At 49.9% G+C, this 12,060-nt stretch overlaps 2 protein-coding genes across 2 annotated transcripts; both read left to right on the forward strand.

The window, feature by feature from the left end:
- Window positions 1-1,562: 1,562 nt before the first annotated feature.
- On the forward strand, window positions 1,563-6,916 carry EDB82DRAFT_135638 (uncharacterized protein). The gene is made up of 2 exons (XM_025733481.2): window positions 1,563-2,605; window positions 2,659-6,916. Exons 1-2 carry the CDS (start codon window positions 1,944-1,946, stop codon window positions 6,755-6,757), a joined length of 4,761 nt encoding a protein of 1,586 aa, XP_025584383.1. The 5' UTR covers window positions 1,563-1,943; the 3' UTR covers window positions 6,758-6,916.
- A 1,966-nt stretch (window positions 6,917-8,882) lies between these two features.
- EDB82DRAFT_523324 (autophagy-related protein 13-domain-containing protein) lies at window positions 8,883-11,793 on the forward strand (the record flags this gene model as incomplete). The annotated part of the gene is made up of 3 exons (XM_025733482.2): window positions 8,883-9,110; window positions 9,189-9,284; window positions 9,334-11,793. 3 exons carry the CDS (start codon window positions 8,883-8,885, stop codon window positions 11,791-11,793), a joined length of 2,784 nt encoding a protein of 927 aa, XP_025584384.1.
- Between the last annotated feature and the right edge of the window lie 267 nt (window positions 11,794-12,060).

Raw genomic sequence — 12,060 nt, forward strand, 5'->3', positions numbered from 1 at the left:
TATCCAGCCAGAATTAGCCTTCAAACCGCTGTACCTGAGCAGCGGCGTCGAGGGGTCCCTTGTCCCTGGCTACGGGTTACTCATGCCTGATAGGCTCTGTTAAAAAACAAAAGTCCGCAAATGATGCACATGCGGCTCCACGGAGCTGGGACCTTTGGAAGCCAAGAGTACACAGCTCTCTAGGCTATTTTTAGAGGTTCAAAGATGCTCTCAGAGGACTCATTACTACAAAAACATGACATTAAAGAGGGTGTGACAATAGAGCAGAGCACCCCAACTACTATATGCCAATCTTATAAAGGAAGGAATTCGGAGACACAGTTGACCAGACGTTCTCGAATTGTTCCATTAAGCTGTTCTTGGCATAGAATAACCGCGGAAACTTACCATTTAGTTCACCGGCTTGAGAGTGTCTCATTTAAAATCTCGAACCACCTTACCGCTATCAAGAATACTGATAGAATATTTCAATTCGACACACAACTTCCTGAAGAGAGTTGTGCATCGTTCGCAGTAGGTAGCTGAGCATGAACATCCTTGATTCCTTTACCCCACGATTTCGATCACCGTGCACCGGCCTCCATCCCGTCGACCGAGCGGATCGGGCACTTTGACCGGTGATGGACAAGATGAGATAACCCTGACAGTACCATACCAGCTATAGTCTAGGTCGAATCGCAAGTGTACAGAGTACCTGTTGTTATAAGCCAGGACTGTCCGTAGAGCCGTAGTTCGACTGGTTTGTTTCAGAGATCTGAAAGGACTGAGGGGAATTGCGCATCCTTCAAAAACACCAGATGCTATTCATTTCAGCCCTCGGTTCCCGCAAAGCCAGTAGCAGACATCGAAGGACATGATTTTCCCGAGTATTGTCTGTGCTGGCTTCCCCCCCCCCCGATGAATACGGTAGGAGGCCTAATTCGAAACAGCTGATAAACCATACCTCATCATGGCCACGGGTATCCGGAGATGATGCATGTAACCTGATGCGCCAGTCCGTACATCTCTGAGAGAAGCACGATTTACTCGATACATGGCTTTGAATGCCTCGCTTGACCAAGAGAGAACTCGGCATATATCAAGTTGTTGCCATATTTCTCTGACTTGCGATGGGATATTGGAGTACCCAAGCAACTAAAAAGCTCACGACGTTTGATGTGTGCAGCACAAGAGCATCAATCCTTGATGATTCCTCTTAGTGTCTTGGGTAAGCCGCGAGAGACAAGTGGTTGTTCTGCCAAGCACGCACGATACCAGTGGCAAGAATCATGAGCGACAAATGAAAGGCATCTATCGAAGCCATGTGGTGAAGCCTCAGATTATGTTGTAGAGGTTTGAGCTGCACACCTTGAAGAGAAGAGCCATCATTGGTTTAATTTGAAGACAGTGATTGCATGCAGTTGCATGGTGGGGTAGGTCCTGTCGCTATTGGGGCATGGCACGTTTTTTGGGGCACGTTCATGGAAGGTTCTAAGGCGGGCACTTGCTGACGCGCACAATTGGCCCCTCCAGGGCTCGCTATCCGTACCTTGAATAGAGAGTCTCAAAATCGTTTATGACATCGCATCTTTACCCTTTTAACCCGATAGATCCGATCCTTCCTCATCATTTCGACTCATCAAATACGACTCTAACTGCTACACATTATCGAACAACTTTTTAATCGAAGAATCGCGACTCGAAACGAAGCACAACCGATCAGTACCCCTTTCTGCTTTACCCCGTCGCCCATCAAATCCACGCTCGGTGGCAACTTACACCAAAGACAATTATCGCAATTTATCTTGCGCCAACAGCATCACGTCCCAGATTTATTGGAGCCTGTCACTACTTCAAGCTCTCCTGCGCTTCAAATTGCACCTTTAAACAAGCCGTGACCCATCGAGAGTCACAGCGAGGTGCCTTTCGCGCCCGGGAGAGTCTGCTTGTCCTGTCCCCTGCCCATGAGTCACTTACTGTGGAAATATTACTGGGAAAACGATGTCGACCGATTTCGGCGTCTGCTGGCCCCAACCAGCTACAATGCTCAGCCCGTTTCAAAGAGTCCCGCGGTAGGAGGATCAGGTAGCTTTTTTGGAGGAAGCCCTGGTCTTCCTGGGACTTCTCCACGACCTGCAGCGAAGCAACGGCGTGCATCTGGCCATCCGCAGACACCGGGCAAACCAAGGGATAACAACACGCATCTTGGACGAACCGAAGTCAACAGCCGCGATCATGCTGGACTTACAGTCCTTCTCCGTGCCGCCTCCTCTACCGACCCAAACGCCCACGAATTTGTCCGAGCCCTTATCGAGCACCCCGCGATCGACCTTTATGTCCAAGATCCTGAGAGTGGCTGGAACGCCCTCCATCGATCTCTATATGCTGGAAATATTTCAATCGCACGCTTGCTGTTGGAACAGGAACGAGTCGACTTGACGAGCCATAATTTGAATGCTGTGAACAAAGTAGGTCTTTTAATTAAGACCAAAGACCATGAGGGCAACAGTCCTTTTGACGTTTACAACTCGACGATCGCCGCAAGGTCGTTGAAGAGCATGGAAGATGGAAACAGCTCTGATAGCGATGGTGAAAGCATTGACAGTGGGGGCGATGATTTCCATACGTGAGCAGCAATAGTGGTTTTCTCTTGTTGGGTTTGACTAATTATTATCCTAGCATGGTAAAAGCTTCGCATGGGTCGAGAAAATCGATCGATGGCGATGAGCTTTTTGTTTTTGGCAGTAACAAGAATCGGTCTCTTGGAGTTGGAGATGAAGATGATCGTCAGTATCCTGACCGGATTCACCTCTCCAGACCCGACCTTCTTGTGCACCGATTCTATCATTCTCATTTGGAAGATCAGGATGTCGAGGCGCCATCTTCACTTAATTTGGATGAGATACCGACTTTGGTCAGGAACCGTCCTATTGTCATTCAAGATGTGTGCATGTCCAAACTGCACAGCGCCATTTTGACCACCGATTCGGTATCAAATCTGTACATTTGCGGCGTTGGTCGTGGAGGTCGACTTGGATTAGGAGACGAGAACACGCAGTTCAAGTTTGTTCCTGTTCAAGGCCCATTCTTGGATAAGAAAATTCACCAAGTGGCGCTGGGCCAAAACCATACAATGGCTGTCGCTGACAATGGAGAACTCTGGACATGGGGCCTTAATTCTGCTTCGCAGCTTGGATATGCTCTACCTGCCCCGTTGAAGGTAGATGAGGAGCCCATGAGCCTTACCCCACGCCAAGTCTTTGGGTCTCTCAAGAAGGAAATCGTTCTGGGGGTTGCTGCCTCTGCAAACCATTCAGTCGCCCACACAGGAGCATCTCTGTTTACTTGGGGCCGGAATGTAGGACAGCTCGCTCTGATGGACGCTGATTCAAGATCTCTCGACATCCAACATACCCCCCGGAAAGTTGCTGCTTCACTTTTGGCGGCCCCGATTGAGATGGTATCCGCTATTGACAAAGCTACCATATGTCTGCTGTCCAACCATACTGTCTGGGTCTTTAGCCACTATGGTTATAATTTGGTGAAATTCCCGTTCCCCGATGTCTTTGCAAACAACATCACCATGACACGCTACGAGTCAGGAGGTCGAAGGGAGATCGATTTTATTACTGCGGGTGGTGAAACAATAGCGGCGGTAACTGCTCGCGGAGACCTTTTTACACTGCATCTCAACGAGAAGGGGGACTTAAGCCAATCTGTTGCTTCCACCACTAACCCCGTCAAAATTAAAAATGCGCTAACGCAGCCGCAATGCATCTGGGACTCCCGCAAGGATGGTGTTGCCTCTGTTGGAGTCGGAGAAGATGGCTCAGTCATCATCTGTACAGAGTCAGGGGCTGTGTGGAACCGAGTCAAACGCACCAAAGGCAAGCTGACTGGGTTTTCTGGATCGAACGGTATAAAACGTAAAGATGTCAAGTTCCAACGAGTGCCGTACATTACCAACTGTGTGGCTGTTCGAAGTTCCATTTTTGGTGCTTTTGCAGCTATCAGAAAGGACAGTAAGGTCATGGCACAGGAGATTGTAATTGGTGACAAGTCGCTTCGCGACGACATCGGTTCTTTACTTTGCCTCAATGACTTCGAGGCCTCGCAACACCAGAAGACTCGAAAAGTGTGGGAAGCAGCTATAAACAGAGAAAGACGTGATCCTGTAACCTACGAAATTCTCCGGTCAGCCGATATTGAGGCAGACTTGCAACATTGGCTGGATATGAATTCCTTCCACTACGACGACATGAATATGGCAATCTGTTCATCGTCCTTGCCTGATATAAAAATACCGGTTCACAGCTGGGTTCTTGCAGGGAGGAGTTCGGTTTTACGGCATGGGCTTTCGGAACTGCGTGACAGAGGGTCAACGTTGAGCACAGATTCGTTCCGCATCGAGGTTGTTAGCGATAGGCCCTTGTTGACACTTTTTGAAGTTGACATCTACACCGTCCTCAACGTTGTGGTTCATGCCTATCAGGACAGGTTCGTTCCTGTATGGAAGTACACGCGCGAGGCACCTTCACTTGCGTCCCGATTCCGACATGTTCGGACAGAATTGATGAAAATCGCAACCCATCTTGCTTTGCCCAAATTGGAAGCAGCAGTTCGTTTGCAGACAGGTGGTGTCGAAGACTCTCTTGATGACGATTTCAAACAAGCAATTTCTGACCCTTCATTTTTCGACGATGGCGACATCATTATTGAGTTGGATGGAGAAGACGTCATGGTTCACAGCCAGCTATTGTGTCAACGGTGCCCCTTTTTTGAGGGCATGTTCAATGGACGATCTCAAGGCCAGTGGCTCGCTGGACGCCGTGATGGCATGGATACTGCGGAAAGAATCAGGGTTGATCTCAATCATGTCGACCCTATAACATTCCACTATGTCATGTCCTTCATCTATGCGGATGTTGGGCAAGAGCTTTTCGACAATGTCTCAATGTCCAACGTGGACGAGCTCTCGGAGCTTGTCCTCGACGTGATGGGTGTTGCAAACGAGCTGATGCTCGACAGGCTATCTCAAGTTTGTCAAGCGCTCATAGGCAAGTTTGTAACAACAAGAAATATTTCGAATTTGCTTAATGAGATCAGTCCATGTTCCATCACGGAATTCAAGGATACTGGTCTCGAATACATCTGTCTCCAGCTAGAGTCAATGCTCGAAAACCATCTTCTCGATGATTTGGACGAGGATTTACTGCTCGAACTTGATGAGGTGGTTCGTGACAACCAACTTGCGCGATTCCCGTTTGTGCGCAGCGGAAGGGCGGAGCTCTTGCTTCACGAAAGCAACCCTGAGTTAGCTGCTGATATTGATGAGGAGCGCCAGACCAGGGTCAAAGAGATGGCCTACAAAACAACTCAGAGGGATGAAGAAAAGAAGCTATCAGCGTCATTCAAGACACGGATTGGAAGCTTGGATGAGGCAAGCCCCTTGCAGACCCCCGAGACAATTCGACGCAAGTCTAGAGGTGGGCGCAATGAGCCTTTTAGCCCTAGTCTACGGCCGAAGCAGTCACAGGCAGATATGATCTTTGACATGGAAGACGAGTATGACTCTCTGTCTGCCAAGCCTCAGTCGCCTTCAAATGAAGCTTCCAAGCTTCGTTCGCCTTCAGATACAGACGATATTCCTCATCTTCCTAAAACATGGCGGGAGTCGAAGGGCAAGGAGCATGCAAGCTCTGCGCATAACCCAGCTCCCCTCGGCTTTTCTTTGTCTCCTGAATCTCAGCCAACCGAGCTAAGTAGCTTGAAGACACCAGGAGGTCGAGCTTCCAAGCCTGGAGTTCCTTGGTCTTCTTCTAAGTTGGCTACTTCCAAGTTAGATCTAAAAGACATCATGTCAGAGGCGACTTCTACCTCGGCACTAACTACTGGGCTTGAAGCCCAGAGGATACAAGATGCGGCCACGAGCAAACCACAGACTAAGATATCACAAAAGGAAAGAAAGAGGCAGCTTCAGGCACTGGCGGCGGCGGAAGCTGCAGCGAAGGACGAGTCGACAAATCATGTACCCTGGGAAACAGTTCCAGAAGGTAGCCGACCAGCTCCTTGGAAAGCAGCAAGCTCTGGACCCAAGACGTCTCTCAAGGAGGCCATGTCTGATGAATCAAACATGCCCAAAGGGGTATCTGCTAGCGCGAAACCTCTTGTCGCTTCAGAAACAAAGCCAAAATCGGCAACAAAACGCACTGCGTCACCCGACACAAGGTTTCCGGGACAGGGTCGAACCAACAGCTCCCCCGCAATTGTTGCTGGACCCTTGACAGATCAGCCTAGAAAGCCGCTGGTACCACACTCCAAGTCGTACATTACACCAGCACCCAAGGCGGAGGCAATGCTCGGGTTCAGTATGGTCGATATTATTGGTCAGCAGCAGCGCGAGCAAGAAGCTGTCAAGGAAGCTGTTGCGAAGCGGTCACTACAAGAGATCCAGCAAGAGCAAGCGTTCCAAGAATGGTGGGACCAGGAGAGTCGTAGAACACAAGAGGAGGAGACTCGACGGAATCAGAAAGAAGTTCGAGAAAAAGACAACAAGGCATCAAAAAGGGGTCGACGAGGACGAGGTGGCAAGGCTAAGAGCACCGGTGAAGCGGTCGCGAACCCCGGACAAAGCAGCGCAAGCAGAGCCAGGGGCGGAGGGGCTGCTGGCTCAAGCACTAGCAATCGGGGATCCAGCGGAGGACGAGGTGGAGGTGGAGTCGGAGGCAGTCGTGGCAGAGCAGGGAAAGGACGTGGCAATAAGTCTCAGGCTGCATGATATGGCACCAGTGGTGTTGACCTTGAGGAGCATAGGACTCAACGAGACATGGTATAGGATAGGAACGACAAGTGGTGCCTGGAGGATGGGTCTGCTTCAGTGTATTTATTGGCACTTGGTTACAAAGCTAAGAATATCGTACATATGATCATCTCCCTTTTCAATAGAAGAATTTCCAAGAGGAAAATCAAAGCATTATGGTATGGTGCATAAAGGCGAAACAATATTGTGAAGTTTGAGATGTGCGGATTGTGTTGCCATGCTGCTTAAAGCTGTAAGCCAATGAGCTCAATCAATCATGTGTTTGTGGCACAAATATGCCATTATGCCTCCATCAAGGTGATATATCCCATTGGCCATTTGTAGCTCTCAAGGTGCTGAATGTGTACATGCCGCAGCGTAAATGTAAACTTTCATCCTTGCACACGATGCATCTGCGGGGATGTTTGATCAAAGACGCAAAACGTTCCGGATCTACAAGGCTAGACTCGATGAAGAAGGCTATAGCAAACGCATATCAGAGGCATGGCAGAGATGTGCGATAGGTTTGATAACGAGTTGAGTTGCATTGTGGTCAGGCAGACGTCTATCTATTGAAGTGAGGGTAGGCAGCTTATCTCCAAAACCGATGGGCTTATCTCTTGTACTCTTTTGGGTTGTCTGCGGTGAATGTGAGCCTGTGAGGAGAGGGGAATGTCATGAGTCAACACCCGACTCGATGACTGGCATTGAGTTGTGACAGTCATCATGAGCTAACCAGAAGAGAAGCTGCCTAAATCTATAGTTCAATTCATTCATGGTTCAGTTACAGTTGCTTGAGGAACATGGAATATTGATGATGGATTGCACATGCTCTTCCCATTGGATTGCGTGCTACAGAGGCAGTAATGAGCATACAAAGGTCTTGACGAGAACCTTTGTGGGGACCGAGACCCTGAAATGGAAGAGCAAGCAGATTTGAGGCGCTTACTCTTACTCGTACATACTGGGGCTGCCCCAGAGCGATTCGAGGCAAACCCCTGTTGGTGTTGATCCGAGCTTGAGCCCCCCTCTATAGGCCGTTTGAGGTGCATTGATACGAATCGTTATCTTTTGTGTTGATACGTCTTGTATTGTGCAGTTGTATGTACTAAGGGCTGTCCATCCTTTATTGTCGGGTCACAGGACGGAGTGACAATCGACCGATTACAGTCGTGCATCTTTGGAAATCGGCAAGTTGCGGTAAATCTTGGATTAACCAAAGATTACCTCGACTTGACTTGGCCTCTGACTCGACTCAGGCGCATACATAAGGTACCATACCCCATGAGCCCTGTGACGTGAGGCTCTAGCCGATGACGACAGCCCCGGTCCCCCATCACGAGGTCCTGAGTGGTGACCTTGAGCCTTCGTAGCTCGGCCTGTCTTCCGCAGTAGGAGGTACCTTGGTAGTCTACTGTGTTGCAGTCTATCACTCTCGGCTCAAACGAAACAATCAAACTTCGGCACAGGCACTCTATTCATTACTCGTTGTTTCTGCAACTGTCCATACTGCGGCAAACCGTTGCTTCATATTTGTTGCCGGGCACAAATAAACAGACAAATACGATACACAAACAACTACGCTGCCGAGTGCCTTCTTAGTACTACCTACCGCTCCTGCGGGACTGTCTTGTCTTGTCCCGTACAGTGCTAGATCCTTTTCACTCACACCTCACCTCTCCCAGACCTATTACATCTATCGACAACAACCCTGGGAAGCTGCCTACCCAGTCCAGTCCAGTCCGACCCTGCCTGGATTTTGCTTTTGCATTGCATTCACGTCCAATCTCACCGACAGCGACAACAGGTAGCCAACGGTCCAAGCTTCCTTCATCGCCCTGTCCCTTTTTACACTTTACATCTTCATCTACATACAACCAACCATCCTCCGCTCCTACTTCCGATTCCAGAGGATAAGACTGCCGAAATCTGAGCCCATCATTCATCCATCGAGCCTCCCTTCTCTATCGATCGATCTATCTATAACGACATGAACCATGGATAAGCAGGTCTCCTGGCCGATCAAGATCCCCATACGTTCGTGATCAATCCGATAGCAGACAACCAACACCAGTATACTTTGCGCGCACGAACACGATATACCATGCATCAGCAACCCCGTGCCCCAGCCAGGGTATCATCCCCAGGCGCAACAGGCCAGCCGAATCTGCCATCTCGATCCAACAGTACCCGAGAAGCTGTCTTGGGCTCTCGCCCTCGCGCCGGCTCGAATATTGCCGGCAGAGATGCCCCAAACTCGCCTTTCCTTGAGAGCCCACCAACACCGGCACCTCCTGCTGATTCTGTGCGGAAACTCGATCAGATAATACAGGTATGAGTTGGATGGCATGGCTGTGCAGGCCTGTCGAATGGCTTAATCCTATGGTTGCTGATACAATCCCATCTACAGAATTTCTACGCAAAGGCGGCTGTGCTTGTTCTCGACTCACGTATTAAATCCAAGCCTGCACGCGGCGCTAACGGCGCGCGGAAACCCAATAAATGGGTAGGTTTGCTGGCTATCCGTATACCTTCAGTGGCTGATTAGCGAATAGTTCCAAATCGAGACAGATGAGATTGACGATTTTAGAGATGAACTCAAGATCTGGAAGAATTGTGGTAGCCTCGATAACCTCCCTCCTCCAATGGTTATCGAGGTATATCTTGATGCCTCTCGATTAAAGGACAGCCAGAGTCTCGTCATTGTCGATGAGAACGGTAAAAGATGGGATGTAATGGAACAGTTGAATTCGTATGGATCCTCCACCGACAGCTCCGGCGCATCACGGAGAAACAACGAGGTTGTCATCGAAAGGTGGCAAGTCGAGCTGAAGCACTCAGGCATGACGTCCGCCGACTTTGGCCCAATATTGCCGACTGTGTACAAGAAGGCCATTGTCTTCTTCCGGTCACTATTCATCACAACCCGATTGCTCCCAGCATGGAAATTTGCCAGCCAAGGAGCTGCTAAAAACTCACATCCGGCTCTCATTCCCCGATGTCGAATACGTCTATCTCAACCTGAACGCCCACGTTATGATCAACTGCGCCTTCCCATTGATGGAAGGCCAGATCCAGTGACGGAGTATGTGTTTGGAGACCTGGAGGTGCCTGTTGGTCGATTGAGCACAGTTGTCACATATCGCAGTGACTGTAACTTTCGTGTGGATGATTCTGAGGCTCTACTGAGCTCTCGCTTTATGGGTGTGGATGAGAATTTCTTCAGACCCTCCCTTCCTCAACAGCATGACACGTCGAGAGCAACTGCGGCCGAGGTGGGATCGCTCCGTGATCACAGATCACGACCAAATCTGAGTGATATCCAGCAAGCTTATGGGAGCCTATCAACGTTCCACGGGAACGTTCCCATAGGGACCAGCCCGATCTCGGCTCTGAGATCAGTGCGACAACCGGGTTCCGACACAAGCTCACCCCCAGAATCTATTCCAGCACAAAACGATGTAGATGGTCCAAGCTCTCTGCCGGTCCGCCAAGGTACAGCACGACCGGCGTTACCAACTTTCGAGGGCTTAAGCAGAAGGCCCTCGGTGTCGTTTCAGCCTTTCAAGGCAGGCTCACTTTCTGGTTCACCTGTTCCTAGACAACTCGATGCTGAACCTGCTTCCCCTCAATCTTTGACGCGACCAGGCATCCCTTCACTTAGACAGGCGGGTAATCGTACATCTCTCACTGCTGGTATGCCAGCTTCTCTGCGAGGCGGCCCACCTACATCGTCGGGAGAAACTGCAGTTCCAGGCTCTCCTCGGCCCGCGTCAACTAGTCGTTATAGTAGCAGTTTCACCCACCGCCGTGGACGCCTCTCATTTGGAGGCGCTAGCAGAGCCGGAGACGATGAGCAGGGAAGTAGTGGAAGACAGAGCTTGGCTTCGTCGGTGGCACAGCCAGGGTCTGGGTTGCTTGCTGAGGTGGCAGGTACCAGCTCTGATTCCCTCCGAGACGACAGTGAACAACTTGAAGACTTCATTAAGGCCTTGGATAGCAAGAAAACCTTACAGAGTTTCAAGACTTCAACAACAGGCGAATCCGCGACGAATAAGACTGTAGCGCAACTATCTCGCTTTCATATGATGAGGGACTCAAACAACGCACTTACGGAGTCGATGACATCGTCCGTGCAAATGCAGAGATCGTCAAGCTCCTCTAGTAGGCAATTGACAAGCGTGCCTGGAATGACTGCACCAGCCTCTGTGTCTGCATCGTCATCTCCTGGTAAACCACTTTCACCTCACACACCTCACACGCCAGCGATTCCGTCTAGATTGAGCGAGAATTCAATTATTGATTATACTGGCCAAGGACGGATCACCTCACGTCAAGGACGAACTTCTGATAACGCCCAGCCAGGGACTATCAGAGAAAACACAATTACGCAGGACGGTACAACGGCGATTGATATCCCTCTTTCGCCACGACTTGCGACTTACCAGCGACGAGCGAGCTCCGTTGCGCTACAAAATCGGTCAATGGCTGATGATGATGATACAGACTCAGCCTTTGCACACCGAAGTATCAGCTTGGGTGCTGATGACAGAGAGCCGCCTACGTTGAGCATTCTGCTTGGCAGACAAATGCAACTTGAGGAAGAATCTACACAAAGGCCATCAGACAGCCTTGAGCCAGCTACCGATGTCGGGAGTGCGGAGACGCCAGATATGTTGCGACAAGGACTCTCGGAAGAGAATCCGCCTGAGGGTTTGATCCCGGCAGCGACGTCCAGCTCACCATTTGGACGCCGTCGATACATGGGCATGGCTTCACACAGACAAACCCCACCGCAGTCATCCCGAGGTAGCTTCAATGGATCTCTCAATAGGCAGGTCCGGGCTGATGATGACTCGGTCAACGAGGAGCCCTTGGTTTTTGATCTCTCAGAAATGGATGCACAGGGCCGACGAAGTATCGAAGAGGCGCGTAGTGGCGCATCTGGAGGGCCAAACATTGGACCTGATAGGGGAGGATATGAAAGCCGTAGCGCTTCAAGACGGGGTTGGTAAGAACGACATGTTGATCTATGCATATGCGTTTTGGACACACTGCGATGCAAACACAGCATTCATTTGGCAGCAAATAATGGATAGAGATCCATGATTTGATTAGAATTATTTGTTTCGTTTCAAAGGCACTGGAGTTGCCGGCAGTATGGCGCATTGGTTGCCTGATGGAAGGACACAGTAGATTGCCATGAATGGAATGAGCGGCGTACATGGACATGTATAAATTATTATGGGTTTACAGCAGCGTGTGTAGTGTATGTAGCTAGC

This window comes from Fusarium venenatum, assembly GCF_020744135.1.
Source record: "Fusarium venenatum strain MPI-CAGE-CH-0201 chromosome Unknown EDB82scaffold_2, whole genome shotgun sequence".
In the NCBI taxonomy this organism is placed as follows: domain Eukaryota; kingdom Fungi; phylum Ascomycota; class Sordariomycetes; order Hypocreales; family Nectriaceae; genus Fusarium; species Fusarium venenatum.